This window comes from Vombatus ursinus, unplaced genomic scaffold, assembly GCF_900497805.2.
Source record: "Vombatus ursinus unplaced genomic scaffold, bare-nosed wombat genome assembly UNPS02009975.1, whole genome shotgun sequence".
Lineage (NCBI taxonomy): Eukaryota > Metazoa > Chordata > Mammalia > Diprotodontia > Vombatidae > Vombatus > Vombatus ursinus.
The window spans coordinates 294,344-314,738 of record NW_020949753.1 but is presented as its reverse complement, the minus strand read 5'-3'; the positions used below and the strand labels follow the sequence as shown (position 1 = coordinate 314,738).

The following is a 20,395-nucleotide window of genomic DNA, read 5'->3' as shown; positions in this document are numbered from 1 at the left end:
AGAAACATGATCATGCTTGTGCCTTAGGAATATCAACTTGGCGTCTATGAGGAAGATGTAGACTGAAGAGATTAGATATAGTTTGAGATATGACTCATTCCTCTTTTCCCTTATTATTTCCCTTGGGATTCTAGACCTTTTGTTCCTCTAAATGAATTTTGTTATTTTGTCTAGTTCTAAAGACAAATCATCCCTTAACAATTTGAGTGAAAGAGCCTCTAGATTACATTAAATAATCATGTTGTTTTTTACTCTATTGGGGTGATTCCACCATGAATAAGGAACATCTTTCAAATTCTTTGTTTCTGAAAGGGATGTTTTGGAGTTTTGCAGTCAGGTCAATGTGTTAGATCAGGTTTGAGAGGGCTGGCATTTAGATTTTTTTGTTTTTTTTTGCAAGGCACTTGGGGTTAAGTGACTTACCCAGGGTCACACAGCTATTAAGTGTCAAGTGTCTGGTCTGAGACTGGATTTGAACTCAGGTCCTCCTGAATCCAGGGCTGGTGTTCTATACACTGCACCACTTAGCTGCCTCCTGGCATTTAGTTTTTGATAGATTAATCATATTCAGAAAAGCCCTCTTAAGTAAATGTTCCATTCTGCCTAATGTTTTTTCCACATCTATTGATAAAAAATGATTTTTATTTTGTTATTAATATATGATTACGATGATAATTTTCCTAATATTAAAGCATTCTTAATATTCTGGATATAAGTCCAATTGCGCTAAAGCAATCTAAAAATATATTAGTCTGGTCTGTTTACTAATAGTAAATTTTATTTATTATTTTTTGTGTCAATATTCATTAATGATGATGATCCACAGGTTTCTTGCAGTAACAGCTTTTGGCCTGCTTGATATGAAACAGTCACTGTCGATGTGGACTTGTTTTGTATCTCCTAGTTGGAAAGTGAGAAGATGAAAGTGAATAGGAGCATTGGATTTGGAGACAGAGGCCCTGGATTCTTGCTTTAAGCCTGGCAAAACACTTGACAAATATCTCACTTTATCCTCTCAACAACCCTGGGAAGTAATTACTCTCATTATCCCCATAATTACAGATGAGGAAACAGGTAGACAGATTAAGCCCTCGCTCAGGGTCACACACTTATTAAGTGTCTGCGGCAGAATTTGGTCCAGTGTTCTGTCCACTGTGCCACCTAGCTGCCTTTCTCACTGACCTTGCATGACCTTGGACAAGTCACAGTCTCCCTGAGTATTAGTTTCTTTATTTGTGAAATGAGGGGATTAGACTAAATAGCCTCTAGCCCCCCTTCTAGCTCTCGATGTATATCATGATGCTAAGTCTGAGGCCCAGGGTGACAGCAGGGTGATGCAGCTCAAATACTTATGTAAACTGTTTCTACTCTCTCTGCTAAATGATTTAACCCTTGAGGGAAGGAAGGATGGGAGGGAGAGAGGAGGGAAGGAAGGATGGGAGGCAGAGAGGAAGGAAGGAAGGAGGAAGGGAGGGAGGAGGAAGGGAGGGAGGAAGGAAGAGAGGAAGGAAGGAAAAGTAAGGGAGGAAAGAAAGGAAAGAGAAAGGGAGGGAGGGAAGATTAAGTGCCTATATACCAAGCTCTGTGCTTAAGTGTTAATACACATATCTCATTTGCTCCTCAAAACCACACTAGGAAATAAGCGTACTGAGTAGTTCTTTTCTAGTGAGCCTTAAAAGAACTGGTTAGGACCAACATAGGAGATGCCAAGACAGATAAAACAATATTTTGCTAAAGTTGTTTAATAGAACAGCACTCTGACCTGCCAAAGGTATTTTATGAATTTCAAAGGTCACTTTATATTTATAACCTATAACTTGCTCCATTACAGGTGTGTGAAAGTTAAAGATTATGGAGAGCAGATGACCAAGTAATTGTTATCAAGCTAAAGTCTCCCATTATACTGTATTATCCACTTAAGCTGATAAAAACTGAAAACTAATCATTGGCTTGAGGAGGGTGGGTTGTGTTATGCTCAGATTCTACTCTTAATCAATTGTTGGATTATTTTAGAGAATAAGACTTCAAATAAGTCTTCCAATGATATACAGTTTAAAGGGGTGGGGAGGGGGAGAGAAGGAAAGAAGCCCTTTGTGACCGACCAACCCCATGAGATTTCTCATTTCTTTTTCATGCAGGCACTGAGCATGGGTAGGGTCTGTGGAACTGACTCAGACCTGGTTCTGATGGCCCTGTCTCCACCAGGGTTTTCTTTCTATGCAGTAAGTCTGCAAACCATGAAAATAGACCATGCGTGCATATATATACACTTTATTTCATATATATTCAAAACTAACAGACTAAAAATAATTAAAATATGTTCAACATTCAGATTTATCTATAAGTATAATTTATCAATGTTTGAGAACTAAAATTTGTTACTCCAGGAAGTAATCCATGCTTGGTTCTTACAGGCCACCTTGAAAACATTTTTTGAGTGGGAGTAAGAATGGATGAGCCTGGAGTTTCTGAGAAGGAAAGCCAGAACAGGCTTGGTATTTAATTCTGTAGAGTTTCTTTGACTTAAGACTTTAAACGGTTGGAATTAGTGGGTCTTTGGGAATATAGGCTGTTGATTTCTTGCCACTGTTGCTTTTGCTGCTGAGGGCAGTAATTTCTGTCCCAGAGATTCAGATTCTTGGCAGGAGGCTTTGTTTTGCTGAAATATTCTTCAATGGCATCTTCAAGCTTGCTTCTTTCTTTAATCAATCCAGACTTATCCTCAGCCTCTGAAATAAACAGCCCAAATAAGATAACATGGGAATTGAGACTTTGTAAATTCAGTTTTGAGCTTCCATTAAGGAATTACATAATGTGGAACTCCATGAAACTGAGCTAAATGGGAATTCCCTGGAGAATTAGTGCTAAAAATATGTTTAACAACTGACTCTCAAAAAAGAATGTTTGCATGACACATTTTAAAGTTTTATCTGCATTGTTAACATTTTCTCCATCACTTCCTGAAGTCTAGAAAATTAAAAAAGATTTGCAGCCTTTGCTGATTTCCAAGGTATAAATGCTCATACTGGAAATTTAGCCATTAGCTCTTGTGGGCCAGTAGGAGCTGCTCCAACACAGCCCTACTTTCATTTTTTTTTGTTGCCAACTGTCTCTCCCCAAGGTAATATTCTCATAGAACAATTATGTTTTTATAATTCAGCAAATAGTATTGATGGTTTTTATTATGAAAATATCTAGACCATATGCCTGATTTTACTTGGATTTTGTCACTGTTATAAGCATTCCAGAAAAAGTCCAGTGGTAACTTTGATTTCCAATTATGCTGAAAAGATTTCTCTTCTATGTTATGTGAATCATTCACCTAATAAGACCAGGACCTTGCTTTTATTGCAGCTGAGTTTAGAATGAGGGAATAGATTATAGAATCACAGATTTTGATTTGGAAGGGAACATTTAGATTTGATTTAATTTGATTTGGAAGCCACCAAGGTCAACTTTGATTTTATAGTTGTGAGGAAAGTGAGTTCCAGATGAGTTAAGTGACTTACCCTAGGTCACACAGGTCATGTCAGGTGTAAGATCTAAACCTAGGTCTTCTGCTTCCAGTGATGTCTCTAAGGTTGATAGGCTTATTGATCGGGTTAGATTTTGTAAGTCTACTTCCAATTGTGGAAATAGCTGATTGAGGATGAATCTCAGGGGTTGATCAAGTATATTCCAGCAACATTTGGAATACAATATATGGAACATGGTCAAACCTGGGATGGTCCAAGGAAATCTGAGTTGAGGCATATCCAAGGAGATATATTTGGGCCCTATGACATCTCTGGTATTGGTGTAAAGGACCTTGTGTAGATTGGAGTCCATTATCTTGGGTGTGGACTATGAAACAAAACATATCTTCTGGTTCATCTTGTTACTTTATCAAGTTAGAACCCTCTACACCTCTGTGAGAATCAGTTGAATTTCTTTGACCACTCTGCTGGATCTTTCTTCTTTCCTGTGCCTGGGTTCAGAATGTACCCTTGAGTGTGGCTTAAAATTGACCTGGTCCTGGGATGGGGACCAGGTGAGGTGCAAGCATCTGCTTTTCTCACTTTGTTCTGTTCTATATTGTTCTCTCTTTCGTGATACTTCTGCAGCATAGTTATGGGAATCACAAAACATTAGCCCACAAGGCACCTTCGGTGGTCCATCTGTTGAGTACAGGACAGTCTTTAAACCCTTGCCTTCCTTGAAATAGGATCTTGAAAGGATCTTCCTTGAAAGAAATCTTCCTTCTTGAAAGAGAATATCAAATAGATATTTTTGGACATGACCAATGTAGGTATTTGTTTTGCTTGACTATGCATATTTGTTCCAAGATTTTGTCTTCTTTTTATTTATTTTTTTAAATAGGGAGTAGGGTGGGAAGGAGGGAAAATACATTTTTGTTCATTGAAAACAGCTAAATTTGGAGGCCCATCACTACTGTCTTTTATTAATTAATTGATATTTAATTAATAATACAGCCCATTTATTAATATCCTCATTATACTGCAGACAGCATTTAAGTGACTTGCTTAAGGTCACATAGCCAGGAAGTGTCTGAGGCTGGCTTTAAACCCAGGTCTTCCTGACTCTAGGTCCAGTGCTCTGGACATATTCAATTCTTCTGACACTTACTACTTATGTGACTTTGGGCACATAGATATTAACCTGCTTGGGCCTATGTTTATCTAAAAAATGAAGAGATTAGACCTGATAGTTTCTGAAGATCCTTCCATTTCTAGACCAGTGATCCTAAGACCAAACTTGTAGTTTTTGCTGCCTAACTCCTATCTTAGGGTTTCCTTTCACAACAGTCAATGCAACATTTTTATTTATGGCAAATTCGATACGTGGTTATATCTGTATCTCTTCCCTTCTTGAAACAGCTCTTTTATTTAGTGTCCATATCTTCAAAACTAAATATTAGAAACAGTTGCACTTTCCATTGGTAGGACTTGTGTCTTTATTATAATATTTTATCATTAATATGCACAAATTATACTTAACCTTGTCTTGGTACTTTATTTTTTTCCGGTTTTTGGCTTGGAACTCTAGATCAGAGAAAAAGGACAGTGAATTTCACATACATCTTACATGCCTACACAAGCATCCTCTATGGACTACATCATCACAAAAGTCTCAGTGTTTATAAAACATAACAATCCTATCTTTAGGCTCTTTGCCCTAGATAGACTTATATCTTCTTTCTGATCAGAAAATCAAATAATTTTGTAGTAAATAAATAGTTATATAAAATGAAGGTCAAAGTGTTTTAATATGTTTCCAAAGCCTCTGATGTCCATAGAAATCTCAACTTATGATAGTATTGATTTATTACTTGGGAGGGTTCAGGGTGGGAAATTATGGCACAGTATAACTGGAAGGTGACAGTATTGTTTTATAAAAAGAAAAAAAAACTGCATCAGTAGATAATTCCCTCCATCCCCCAAAAAAGCAACCTTGTCATGGGGCAAACAACAATATCATTTTCCTTTGCGTTTTTCAATATGCCTTTCTGAGTGACACATGATCTTATTTCTCCATTGGCTTCTTTCACATAAGGCCTTTCAAAACTTTTTTTTTTAAAGGAAAGTTTTTGTCCTATTTGCAAAAGTAACACCTGCAGATGGATTTAGATGGATACAGTTTTCCTACCATACCACTTTACCGTGTAGAATGTGGAATGTTTCCTTAGGCCGAATGAATTAATTAATAATGTATCCAACATCCTTGGCAAGTCATTTAACCACTCAATACTTTCAACAACTCTCTAAGACTCTAAGTTGCAGAGAAACTGCACAACCTGCATTTGTAGAGAGAATTTCTTCAACTGGGAACTCTTTCTTGTCGATGAAATCACAGATCTAATCTGTTCTATATCCTCTCTCTCTGTTCTCCACTCCCTTACTTACTTCGCTTTTTGGCAGAATATAGCACCTCCTTGGGTGGGAATAATTTAAATCATATCTAGGCTTTCTACTATATTTTTATATTCCTTTTTCTTCATTTTTAGAGTGACACGCAATTTTTTTGTCCTCTATTCAGGTCATCTTTTGCCTTTCAATTTAGGAAAGAGATGATAGAAAAAGAAAAACTGCTGGATTAGATAATTTAGTAAAAACACTGTTCCCTGAATATTGGGGAGAGAGAAATCAAGAATTTTTAATACAAAAGCCCTGTTATTAAAAAAATCCATCTATTAAGTTAAAGGGAAGTCTTTTAAACTTCTGACATTCATCCTTCTTGAAAGATAAAGTCTCATATATATGTATATATTTGCACATGACCAATGTTGGGTATTTGTTTTGCTTGACTATGCATATTTGTTCCAAGATTTTTGTCTTTCTTCTTTTATTTTTTTAAATGGGGAGATGGGAAGGAGGGAAAATAGATTTTTTTCATTGGAAAAAGTTAAATTAAAACCTAAAAATAAATCACAGTCAAGTAGTTAAAGGAAATCAATAGCCCCTTTTTAGTTAATAGAAGTTCATGCTGTGAAATAGGTAGCATAAATATTGCTATTTTTTTTTTGAGACAACTGAGTCTCAGAGTAGCCTGTAACTTTGTGATCCATAACTAAATGGTCCGTGACTTTGGACTCTGACTTCCAGAGACTTTTTTACTACTCCAGGCTTCTCCTGGATGTCCATCAGTTGGTAACTAAGGCTTTTCATGATGGAACGTTCATTACCTGTTGACTTTAGGCACCTCTTCCTTGTCCAGGGCTAGAGTCTTGCTCTTTGCTAGAGGAGTTATGCCAGCTTTGACTGATGATTTTCCTTTCTCTTTTCCAGTTTTCTTTTGGGGAACGTGCTCCCAATTTTTCAACAAGTTGACCTCAGAGAGCTCTGAATGGATCAAAGCTGATACCCATTCTTTTTCTGATTTGAAAGGGGAAATAAAGCTGCAGTTATAATTCAGCTGTAGAATAATACAACATTAGCTACTTAGACCTAGTCCCTAGTGCAGATTGTTTTCTGGACCATCATACCAAACCTTAGTTTCTGTGGTTCTGTGCAGAGAGTGGTTCACACTCCAAAATCATTTGTTACTGTTGAACCATAGAAGAGGATCATAGATTTAAGATGGAAAGGGTCTTGGTGTTCATTGAGTCCAACCCTTTCATTTTACAGATGAAGATGCTGAGGTTCAGAAATGTTAGGTGACTTGTCTAGGGTCCCACAGTTAGTAAATGTCTAGGGTGGAATTTGAACCCAGATCTTCTAGATTCCAAGTCTAGTACTCTACTCATTATTTCTGCCACCTCACATAATACACTAATGACAGTGGTCTACATGGGGTTACATGGGGCACATCTAAAGGTTCCTTCTGTCCCAAATATCTCCCCTAAAGTCTGCCATTTTGTTGGAAATTCCCATAGAGGGACTGGGCAAGAGGTAATGAGAAACCCAGGGCTGTACATCACTGAGTCAGAATCCAAGGGGACTATGCAGTTGAGATCAGAAATCTAGAAAGTTGAGTCTAAAAGATGAATCTAAAATGAGTCTAATACCTCCCTGAGGTACAGGGAGACCACCAGAAAAACTAACGTTGATACTGAACCAACTTTTCCTTCTCATATATTCCCTGACTAGGTCTGGAAATGGAGTTAGCACATGAGTGGGAACAAGTTTATAGGTCAAGGCAAATAGTTATACCTGATGAAAGGAGTGAGGAACCAGGCAATTCCTGACAGATGGTCTCAACCACCCAATTCAGTTCCATTATAGACTTTTCCATTCATCTCTCAGTTTCCTGGAATCGCTGAATGACACAGCTACAGGAGACCTTTGAGATTATGGTGTCCGATCCCCTGATTTTTACATATGAGGAACCTGAGCTCCCAAAAACTTCAGAGACTTGTTAGTGGCTTCAGGCCAGTCATTTTCCTACTGTAACATGTTACCTTTTTTTGTGAATATGTATGTCTCAGAGTGAGAATATTATCTTAAAGGACTTTTATATTCCCCCAAAGTGCCTAATAGATAGAGGTATGAACATTTGACTTGCTGTATTGTTCACTGAATGATTAATCTATGCATAAAGCATAGTCCAGGTGTGCCCAGGTATGTAAGCACAACTGACCTGCAATCTTACACGTGCCATATTGTGAAGTGTATATCAAACAGTTTCAGGGCCTACCTGCCTTGTTTCTTGACTCATTTGTGACTCCAAGAAATGAGGTAAAAAAAGTAGAGTGACCATCACTACTTTGGGGGATTGGAAATGATTTTGGTAGAATTAAGTCAGAGTCAGAGTATTGGTTTGGAAAATCTGTAGCAACTAATAAGGTGACCAGAAATTGGGTAATGTCTTTATGGCGGTCAACTTGACCTTAGGAATGGGAAATAAATATAAAATATAACAAAGAGAGTGATATTCGTACTGTAATTCCCAACACTAAACACAGTGTTTAAATACCTTATAGGTACTTAATAAATACTTGCTGCTTTGTATTGAATAGAAAAAGGAGTATCGGTATCTGAGAGGCTAGCCATAAGGCCATTGTAGTAATTAAGGTTTGAGGCAGTGATCTCTTGGGATTAGAATGACATCGTTGGGAATGGAAAGGAAAAGTGGAATTCAAACTTTTTAGAAGGAAGAATCAATAGGAAATGATGTCTGCCTATAGGTGGATGAAGGAGAGGGGCCAGTCAAACATGGATGATTGGGAGCGTAGTGACAAAGACAGTGACATTGAGAGAGAAATTTGATTTGGGGAGGACATGCTCATTTTGGAATGAGACATGTTGAGTAGAATCTAGCAACAGGAGGAAACATCACTGAAGCAGATATACATGTGATCCTGGAATTATCTCTGATACTCCACTGAGAAGGAAGTTAATTGATACAGGTTGACCTTAGAACCCTTACCAGCATCCAGCTTTTATAAATCCATAGTATAGGAGTCAAGTTTTCCCTAGCTTTTAAGCCCCTTTCAGGACAGAAAGCAGCCTGGAGTTTCTGAATAGCTTGCCTGGGGCATTATAATGTTCCTGCCTCTTACCTTTCACATTTGCATGGAGTAGCCACTTGAGGAGTTCTGCCAGGGAGTCTGTTTGTAGAATTTCACAGAGCTTGGACAGAATCTGAAAGAAACACATTTGGGATGTGGTGAGGAATATTCCCTTGAGGAAATGGCCAGTGCTCACAGAATTCATCCTTGGCTAGTCTACCAGTAAGAAGAGGCATTAAATATCACACACCTGACAGAATGTAAGCCTTCAGAGGAAGCTTTTATCTTTGGATGGCCATTGCCTCGAGCATTTGCTCTTAACCTGGAGTCTGGAAACCTGCTCTTTTAATATTTTGATAGCTTTATTTCAATATATTTAGTTTCATTTATAGTCCTATGTATTTTATCATATGCATTTAAGAGCATTATTCTGAGAAAGGCTCTGTTGGCTTCATTATATTGACAAAGGGATCCATGACACAAAAAAAGGCTAAGCACTCCTTGTCTGCCACATAGTAGGTTATTAATAACTACTTGCTGATTTATTTTTAATAGTAGTTTACTTTTTCCAATTACACGTAAAGACAATTTTTGAATTTGAGTTCCAAATTTTCTCCCTCCCTAAGACAATAAGCAATTTGATATAGGTTATATATGTGCAATCGTGTAAAACATATTTCCCTATTAGTCATGCTGTAAAAGACGAAACAGAACAAAAGGGAAGAAAACATGAAAAAAAAATGAAGTGAAAATAGTATGCTTCAATCTGCATTTAGACTCCGTTCTTTCTCTGGATGTGGATAAAATTTTCCATCATGAGTCTTTTGGAATTAGAAGACCATAGTATTGCTGAGAAGAGCTAAGTCAATCATAATGGATCATCTCACAGTGTTGCTGTTACTGTGTACGATGTTCTCCTGGTTCTGGTCATTTCACTCTGCATCAGTTCATGAGATCTTTCCAGGTTTTTCTGAAATCTGCCTGCTCATCATTTCTTTTAGCACAACAGTATTCCATTATGTACCACAATTTGTTCAGCCATTCCCCAATTCATGGGCATCTTCTCAATTTCCTATTTTTTGCCACCACAAAAAGAGATGCTATAAATATTTTTGTACATGTGGGTCCTTTCCCCTTGTCTATGATCTCTTTGGGATACAGATACATTAGTATCTTTCTGAATTTTGACTGAACTATCATATATTCACTTTTTGTATGAAATCCCAGAATGTGATTATTTTCTTAATCTTTGTTAATTATTATATCAGGATATCTGAATGTAATATATATGAACAATGTATACATATATACATATACACATATGCTCACAAATGAAAGGTTTTTTTTCTTTTTAGGAAGACCTTTTATGTACTTGATGAGTATTAGGGATAATGTCTCATTTAATTATGGTTTATTTTAACTGAATGCTATTGAAATAATAAGAAAAATAACTATCCTGCCCTGAGAAGTGATTAGTGAAATTTGCAGTGTGAGGCAAAATCTCTTGAGACTGTAATTTGATTTGTTTTGAGTTTTGAATTCAGGTATAACTGTTTAAATTATTGTTGAGCTTATTAATAACCCCATTGTTCAAGGAAAATGTCATAAGCTGCTCAGAGGGAATAAGAGCTGAGAACTGCTACTGGTAGATATCTAAGAAGGTTGAGAAGGCCTTACAGAGCTAATAGCAAGATCCTCTTGATTCAGTTTCCCAATTGTGCAATTTCCTTTCCAAAAAGGAAGGTTTCCCACTTGCATAATACTGTACCTGGCTGGCTATGACACCCCGTGAATAATACAGATGCATAGTGAAGTGAACAGAGCCAGGAGAGCATTGTACACAGTAACAGAAATATTTTTTGATGAAGAACTGTGAATGACTTAGCTATTCTCAGCAATACAATGATCTAAGACAATCCCAAAGGACCAATGATGAAGCATACTATCTGCCTCCAGAGAGAGAACTGATATTGACTGAACACAGACTGAAGCATGCTATTTTTCACTTTCTTTCATTTTTTTTCTTTTGAGTCTTCTTGTACAAAATGACTAATATGGAAATGTTTTACGTAATTGCACATGTGTAACCTAAATATGTTTGCTTACTGTCTAAGGCAGGAAAGCTGGAATTTGGAACTCAAAACTTTAAATAAAAATTTTTTAAAAAGAATATCAGATTCTATAATTTGTGAATGGTAATCAAGGATGGGCCCTTTTGACACAGAATTTCCTAGGAAAAATGTTTCTCAGAAGCAGAAAACTGCATGAAGTCGACGACTAAACCCAAAATGATAGAATAAGAAATTTATTGTATAAATCAGGGTGGGTAACCTTTGGCCTCGAGGCCACATGTGGCCCTCTAGGTCCTCAAGTGTGGCCCTTTGACTGAATCCAAACTTCACAAAACAAATTCCCTTAATTAAAGGATTTATTCTATAAAACTTGGACTTGGTCAAAAGGCTGCACTCAAGGACCTAGAAGGCCACATGTGGCCTCAAGGCCACAGGTTCCCCACCTCTGGTCTAAATGGACATTGATAAGCATTCCCCATTTCTTTTCTTAGTCCCCTGATAATAGGGTTATGTTTACAGTACTTTCCATTGTCTCTTAAAGAATCCCACACTTTTTGGAAATTATTATGACTCTTCAACTTTACTAAGAGGTTTTGTTCAAGTTGGTTTATTATCTTATTTTTCAGATTTGATTGAATTGAAGTTTAAAAAAATTTTTAAATGTATTTTTCACATTCTTTTCTTTTTAAATTTTGAATTCTGGATTCTCTCTTTCCCTCCTCCTCCTCCCCTGCTCACTGAGAAGGCAAAAAAAATATGATATCAATTATAAGTGTGAAATCATACAAAATTTATTTTCGTATTAGTCACATCACAAAAAAGGAAAAAAATGAAGTGAGAAAATTATATTTCAGTTTGCACTCAGAGTTCAACAGTTCTCTCTCTGAATGTGTAAGGTGTTTTTTCATCACGAGTCTTTTGGAATTATCTTGGATCATTATATTAATCAGAGTAGCTACATCTTTCACAGTTGATCATCATTACAATGTTGCTGTTACTGAGCACAATGATCTCCCAGTTCTCTCTTCATTTTGCATCAGTTAACATAGGTCTTGCCATGTTTTTTTTTTCTGTACACCATCCCACTCATCATTTCTTATAGCACAATAGTACTCCATCACAATCATATGCCACGTCATTCAGCCATGCCCTAATTGATAAACATACCCTCAATTTCCATTTCTTTACCACCACAAAAAGATGTGCTATAAATATTTTTGTATGTATAGGTCATTTTCCTTCGATCTCTTTGGGGTACAGACCTAGTAGTGGTAATACTGAGCCTCTTTCTTGGTCACTCAAAGTGGGAGAATTCATTGACTCTGTGTTTTCTGATGTATCCTAATAATACAGAACTATTTGCTATTTGTAATGGGCTTATTCACTTTTCATGATTTGTGATGATCTTTTGTGTAACTAATATTTAATGGGAAGAAGTCAAACCTGTAGGGTATATGCTGGGGTTACTCTTTGCCCCTTATGTAAGATAGCTGTGATGAGTGTGGCTTTAAACTAAAAATTGTGTCTTTATGACAGCAATATTCATTTTCTACCAGCAACTCTGCTTGGTTTTGGCTCCAGGAACATCATGGCTCTCCCAGGATTAGCTGATCACCTGAAATCTCATCATCATTGTGCAGATTGACTCAGCTTTTGATGGTCATCATTTCCTTAACACTCTCTACTCTCTAATTGGAGGGCTAGAGCAATAAACTACTCCTACAGTCTTCCTTTATAGAGGGCTCTGGACTTTCCAGGTAAGTCGTCATTTTCCATTAGTGACCCTTCTTGGTTTCCTCTTCACAAACAAACACTATGCCTTCCTACCCACCCTTTAGCTTCCTTCTGTGTATTGTCTTCCCTGTTAGATTGTAAGCTCCTTGAGGGCAGAGCCTTTTGTTTCTTTTTGGTATCCTCAGTACTTAGCATAGGGCCTGGCACATAGTAGGTGCTTAATAAATGTTTTTTGAATTATTGAATATGTAGGGGGACAGAGAGAGATAATTCTAGTCTAGTAACCTTTCTCTCAGTGGCAGCCTTGCAGCCCCAGTTTCCTGCTCCCCTCCAGGCAAGAATCAAAATATCCCATGGATAGAGGTGGAGATTATTCGTTCCTCCCCTCAAGTGTCATTTGGATAACCCATGTGAACATATCATTTCATATGAGCAGTACACACCTTCCATGTGAGGTAGAGATCATAGAGACTGGAAAGGAATTTCAGAGACCATCTTGTCAAACCTGCTCATTTTATAGATGAGGAAACTAAGACCCATAGTTCTTCCTGAGTGATTCTTATAAGATAACTGCACACACTATGACTATAAATTATTTGCCAAGGAGCTCAATTTACGTTGTGGCCCTGAGGAAACCACGTACCAATGAGTAGATAGACCTCTCAGAAGATCCCCTCCTTACAAAGAGTGTTCCTGAAAGCTGCTGTTTTTAGACCTTTCTAGTTCTGTCCCTTCCTAGCTGATTTGTCCCCATCCTGCTAGAAAGTGTTAGCAGTTAGCAAGAAGCGTATCACTCGACTCTGTCAGCCACACTAAACTAACCCTCTAACACACTCATGTGCATGGCAGCTCCCAGAATCATCCTCCTCACAAGCATTCAATGCACATAGTAAAAAATATTCTAAGCAATATTCCATTACTCTGTTTCTCCTTGTTTCTATGCCTTTTCACTTCTTACTTTTTTTATAGATGACATTTCATCTCCTATCTCTGTATCTTTGCACTGGTTATGCCCCATTCCTAGAATATACTTCCTCCTCATCTTGGCCCCTTAGAATTTCTAGTTTCCTTCAAGAGACTCAGGCACCGGGGCAACTAGGTAACACAGTGGATAGAATACTGGCTCTGGAGTCAGGAGGACCTGAGTTCAAATCCGGCCTCAGACACATGATGCTCACTAACTGCGTGACCCTGGGCAAGTCACTTAACCCATTGCCTAACCAAAAAAAGAAAGAAAGAAACTCAAGCACCACCTCCTACTTGAACTTTTTCTTGATTGCCTCTCCATGTATTTGTATCTAGTTTATAGATTCCTGTATAAATGCATAAAATATCTCCTCTGTTAGAATGTAAGCCTCTTGAGGTCAGGAAGTGTCATTTATGTCCCTGTGTCCTCAGGGCCTGGTACAGCGCCTGGCAAATAGCAGGGACCTCATAAATGCCTGTTGATAGAATAACTGATTTATTTACACATTCTTTGGTTATAGTAACAATGCTAAATATGGCTCTTACTTTTATTTCCTGATCCAGATAGTTTGGTATGCAAATTGTCTTGCCTCTCACTTCACTCTTGGGATTAATGTGTTCAGAGACCGTAGGACCTTGGTTTGCCCTTGGGTGTGAAATGTGACTTCTGCCCAGAAGTGCTTCCTAAATCAAAAGCATAATGCAATCATTTGGTTTTGCCTCCAGTTAGAATTCATGCTAAAACTAAAGAAAATGTATGGGTAATAAAAGATATACACATGTATGAATGCACATACACATAGCTAAGTCCTGAGGTGGATAGAGTGCTGCATTACTTGGACCTGAGTTTGAATCTAACTGCATGACTGTTGACAAGTCACTTGATCACTATCTGCCTTGGTTTCCTCATCTGTAAAATGGGGATAATAATAGCACCTCCCTGCCAAGGTGTTGTGAGGATAAAATGAGTTAATATTTGTAAGGTGCTTTGCAAACCTTAAAGTGCTATACAAATGCTACCTATTATTGTTGTGGTGGTGATTATTACTAAAACTTCCTATTTTTTTTAAGCACAAAAGTCAACTAAACCAATAACCATTTATGCTAGAGAGGAACCCAGTTCATTTTCAGAAAGCAGCTACAGTACACTAATCAGCAGAATGAATTAATGACCCATGTGATAATGGAGAAAAGTAGGGAATAGGGATGATATCTGTGTTTTCACCTCTATAGAGAATTCCCAGATGAGAAAACTCCTACCAGTGTAGTTCTGCACCTTTTCTTCAACTTTTAGTCTTAGAAGGTTGTTGAATAGAACACTGAGAAGTTAAGTGACTTGCTCAGTCACATAGCCAGTATGTATTAGAAGGAAGACTTCTTAAAACAAAGAAAGTAGGCATTGTGGGAAGGGCGGGTTGGGGAATATGGAGATAATGAGACAGACCATGGGGTCGTCTGGCTCTGGACCTAATGTTGTTTCTGAATATACCATGCCCCTTCTCTCTTTCTTTTTGATGTCTTTATTCTCCAGTCCCCAAAGCCCAAATTCTGTCTTACTCCTTCCCAGATGTCCCTAGTTCTCCAGTAATGCCATAGTCCTAGCACTATTCTGTAGGAAAGTATGGAATCTTATCTACCTCTCCTAACTTCCAAGGCTCAGCTACTACAAGGCACTCAGGCAAATCATATGATTGTCCTACCAAGAGGGAGAAGCATAATGGCTCTGTGTTTGGAGGACATTCATTTGGAGGACAAAGTCTTTGGAACAAATGTTCTCTATTTAATAATGTTGATGAGAGCCTAGTTGAACAAAGTTTTAAAATATATGACCCTTTGGGGGTTTAGCAGGGCAATTCCTATACCTAGCTGATAATTTATATAAGGCAACGAGTGCTGTCCTAAAAAAATATAATTAAAGAGTTATATTATTTTTCATAGGAAAGAGGTTGTAGAGGATATTCCCTCCATGCCTTCATCCCTATGGTAGTTTGGTGACAAGAATATTGGTCTAGAAGTTAAGAAATGTAGGTCCCTAGAACCTGCTCTTGGGCTAGCTAGTTATTTATAAAAGAATTAAGCATGTAAAAGTAAGTTAATGTTGTTACTATTATTATCACCATTACCATATCATCCATTCCTTTGTTTAGTTTTGAGAAAGGCATGTGAGAAGAAATGAAAGGCTGATAATTCATAGAGAGATAATTGGACACATATAACTGGCAATATTTTCTTACCTTTTTAATCTTTAAAACACCTTCACAGGGATCATCAAAAAAACCTTTTGTTTGTTTACAGGGCTCTGAAATTGAATTGAGGGAAAACAGTTTTAGGTCAAACTGTAAGGGAATTTTGCTCTTATGTGGCATGGTATCCATTTCAATATGTTGGCAGATGAACTACAGATGCAAATACTTACTTGCTATCGTTATAATGGATTCTATAAGTAGCACCTTGGGCTTCTATCCAACCCTAAAGGTAGGTTCCCCCTAATAGACAACTACCCCCAGGTTTAAGGTTCTTTGTGACTTTACTCCCTTAAAAACCATAGCTCGTGAGCCCCCACTGATTTGTTTACCTTTAGTATTCAGCCAGAGCACACAATCTGGCTTCCAAATACACCATGTGACTGAAACTGCTCTCTTTGAGGTCAGCAATGATACCATAAGAACTAAATCCAATGGTCTTTTCTGAGTCCTTAGCCTTCCTGACCTTCCCTTTGGCACTGTTGGTTAACCTCTCTTCCTAGATATTCTTTCTTTCCTGGGTTTCCATGACACTATTCCCTCCAATCTGATGGCTCCATCTCAGTATTCTTTACATAAGATCATAGATGCTGGGCTGGAGGGGATCTCAGAGGTATCTAGTCCAATCCTTTCATTTTACAGATGGACAAAACAAGACCCAGTGCGGTTAAGTGATTTGTCCCATGTTATGCAAGTATCATTAGAAGTGGGTTTTGAATTCAGGACCTCTGACTCAAAGCCTGACTCTACTGTTCCATCATCAATGTCTTATTCTTATTGCATTAGGGTACCCCAGGGCTCTGATCTGGGTCCTTTTTTTTTTCCTCTACACTTTTTTGGTGAACTTGTCAGACCCATTCCTAAGCAGATGACTCCCAAATCTTCCTATCCTTTCCTCATATCTCCTAAGCTCTAGTACCACATCTCTAGCTTGTTGGACATCTCGCTTTGGTTGCCCCGTAAACATTTCAAACTCAATATACCCCAAACCCAGAATTCGTTATCCTTCCTCCTAAATCTACTCTTCCTCCTCACTTCCCCACTTTTGAAAAAGGCAGCACTATCCCTCTAGTCAACTGGCGTGGAACCTTGGAATTGTCTTTGGTCCTTCATTACTCCTAACCCTCCATAGCTAATCGTAATTCTGTTTCTACAATATTTCTCACATTTGCCCCTTTGTCCCTACTCACAAGGTCACCACCTAATTCATGTCCTCATCCACTCTTTGAAAATTTATTTTTATTTTTTAAGAAATAAGTTTTACTTATTTTGTTATTCATATCACCATAATTTCTCCCAAATATCCCTTCTTTCCTTCACTCTCAGAGAGCTATCCCTTATATTGAATAGTGTTTTTAAAGACAAAAAAAGAGAAAGATGAAAAATCAGCACAAATTAATCAATGCATCAATGATAAGTGTGAAAACAAGTGCAACGTACAATACTACTGAACCTCCCACCACTGCCAAGGCTCGATGAGGTGGAGACGCTTTATATCTCTTCTTTTGATCTATGTTTATTCTTTATCATTTTCAATATATGCTTTTGATTTTGGGTGGTTATTCTTTCCATTGTTATAGTCATTGAGTATATTGTTTTCTTATCTCAGTATTCAAAGCCCTCTACAGTCTGACTTCATTTTATCTGCCTAGAACAGTTTCATATCACCTACTCCCCCAACTCAAAATTCTAGCCAAGTGGTCCAACTTGCTATTCCCTAAATATGATACTCCATCTCCTGCTTCAATGCGTATATACAAGGTATTCCCCAAGCATCCCTATCTTCTCCTCTTAGAATCCATAGCTCTCTACCAACTTCAATGGGTCTTTCTTGGTTCCCCCAGACATTTGTTGTCTTCCTGCAATCATTTTTATATGTATTTTTTATTTATTTTACTGTATGCATGTTAATCTCGCCATACACCCCCTCCTCCCCCAACCCAGGTAGAATGTTATGATCTTGAAGGCAGGCCTGTATCCCCAACATCACTCCAGCACAGTGCCTGGCATACAACAAATGCTTCATAAACTCTTGTGGAATTCAATGTATTTCAGGAAGGGAAAGATTGTACAGAAACTTTAAAATAAGTTTTTGGTGCCTTCACTTTATAGTACTTGGGAAACAGTTTCAAAGAGATGAAAAGTAAACTGGTTGCTTCAAATATATCAGAAAGTAAAAGACTTAAAATGTTGAAATCAACCCAGAAATCATGATGCGAATATCCTGAGATATTATCAATTACCTTTGCTGAAATTCTACTCAAATGATTCATTGGAGATGTGGGAGTGATTGGAGATTTTCCAAGTCTATGACAGGGGAGAAGAGGCTCTGGTACCCCACCCCACCCCATCCTCAGCTGGAAAAGCAACAAGTCCAAGTAGGAAATTGATGATGTTGTCAAGGGACTAACCTAGATAAATTTTAAATGGCCCATTTCTAGACAATTGACATTTGAAGAGTATCTACAAAGGCTCCAGGACACGATGAATGGCGTTTCTTGAAGGCTACCATTATTATTGGGACAGTTCTCATGTTTTGTCATTTCTTTCCTGGAGGCTTAACCCCCAAGGAAGGGGAAGAAATGGGAGGGAAGGAAGGAAGAAGGATGGAAGAAAAAAGGAAGGAAGGACAAACAGGAAGGAAGGAAGGAAGGAAGGAAAGGAAGGATGGAGAAAGAAAAGAAGGAAGAAAGGGACAGAGGAAAGAAGGAAGGGAAGAAAAGGAAGGAAAGAAGAAAAGGAAGAAGGAAGAAAGGAAGGCATTAAGGAGGAAATAACTATTTATTAAGTGCTTACTATGTGCCCAGCTCTGTGCTAAGCACTAGTGATACAAATACAAGCAAAAAGAGCTTATCTTTATCCCTCAAAGAGCTTATATTCAAAGGAAGTTGAAAAGTCTTTGTGGGAGCTGAAGAGAGTGTACTCAATGCAGGGGCATGGTTTTGAAGTTTAAAAAGTCAGAGACAGGGCAGGGAGAATGATGGTAGGCCAGCCTGGATCCTTGCACAAAATGAAGGCTCTAGGAGGAAACTCACTTTTGAGATACCAGAGCAAGTTAGGGATTGCTGAGCCCAGCATCAGGAGTTAACGAATGGGTTTGGGCCAAGTATTCAACAACTGTCTCAGGCATACAGAGCAATGCAGCCCAAGACCTGCTGCCTCTAATCGATACATTCCTATCAGTGACATTTTCCTCTTCCTTCTTCATTGAGAGGCTGGTGAACTTATGATAAAACAATGAAACTGACTATTCTTAGTTCAATTAAACTCTTTCAGTATTGATTATAAAACCATACAATCATAGAAGTAGAAATAGAAGGCACCTCAGAAATCATCTATTCTAGTACACTTCCCTCATTTTACAGCTGAGGAAACTGAGGCTCAGGGAGATTAAGTGACCTAGCCAACATCACACAAACAGTAAATGTGTCAGGGCGACTTTTTGGAGTAATTATCATTTTTAAATTTTCTGTTATTATGAACTTCACAAACATCAACAAACATGAAGATTTTCTTATACAAGCCAGAAGAGAAAAAGATTTGATATGGTTCTGTTACATATAGCTTGTTTAAAAAAAACTACATATTTATATATTAAATATTATATATTCAAATTATAAATTGTTATTCTAACATTGCCCTAACTCATCTGTGTTCCCTCCTGCACTTCTTTCTGCTCTCTTTCGTGTGTTTTTAAAATATTTCACTGCCATCTTTTTCTTTATTTTCATCTATTTGGAATTTATCACTATCCCTCTTCTCCCATGCACCCCTTAATAATAAAAAAAAGCTCACCTTTGTAGCAAGTAAGCATATTTAAGCAAAACAAATCCAGAAATTAGCTAAAAATGGCTTAAAATAATCTGAAAATGTGTGTCTCATTCAGAAAGTATATTCTATTAATAGCTAGAGAGCATTTCCTGTGGGGTGGGAGCTTAGCCAATGCAGAATATACTGAATCTTGATCTAACAGGAAGGGACAATACTCATAAACCCTTAAAAAGCCTGTTTGATTTCTGATGTGCCAAAATATTAAATGATTTGCTTTTTTTCTCTTGAGTTCCATCATCTATCATGTCATCAAATCTTTTGTGACTTACCAGAATTAGGCCGAGGGGGCATTTTCATTTTGTTTGACCCTGGATTATGGAAAGAGTTGTTGTTATTGGCACTGATGACTTTGCTAAGTGGAGGCACATCCTTATCTGGGGTGGTCAAGTGGCTAACATTATACAATGCCTTAAGGAAGTTCTCATCATTCACGGCACAGATAGGTATGTTGTTTAAACCTGGATGAGTGGAAAGAAAAAACAAATCTCTAACTTTTAAAGATGCAGATTTTCAGGCTTCCTGTAGGGGGCAATGTCATACGTTGATATTTCAACCAAAACAAAGAATGTAGGCTTAAGTAAATGAGTAAGCTGCTTATTTCA

At 37.7% G+C, this 20,395-nt stretch overlaps 1 protein-coding gene across 1 annotated transcript in view; it reads right to left on the bottom strand.

Moving 5' to 3' along the window:
- Nucleotides 1–2,531: 2,531 nt before the first annotated feature.
- CUNH4orf17 (chromosome unknown C4orf17 homolog) overlaps nt 2,532–20,395 on the bottom strand; it is a 21,926-nt gene continuing 4,062 nt past the window's right edge. The window contains 8 exon segments of the mRNA XM_027853391.1: nt 2,532–2,604; nt 2,606–2,729; nt 4,999–5,042; nt 6,683–6,872; nt 8,999–9,080; nt 14,266–14,403; nt 15,954–16,018; nt 20,063–20,251. Of these exon segments, the coding sequence (XP_027709192.1) occupies nt 2,532–2,604; nt 2,606–2,729; nt 4,999–5,042; nt 6,683–6,872; nt 8,999–9,080; nt 14,266–14,403; nt 15,954–16,018; nt 20,063–20,251 (905 nt within the window).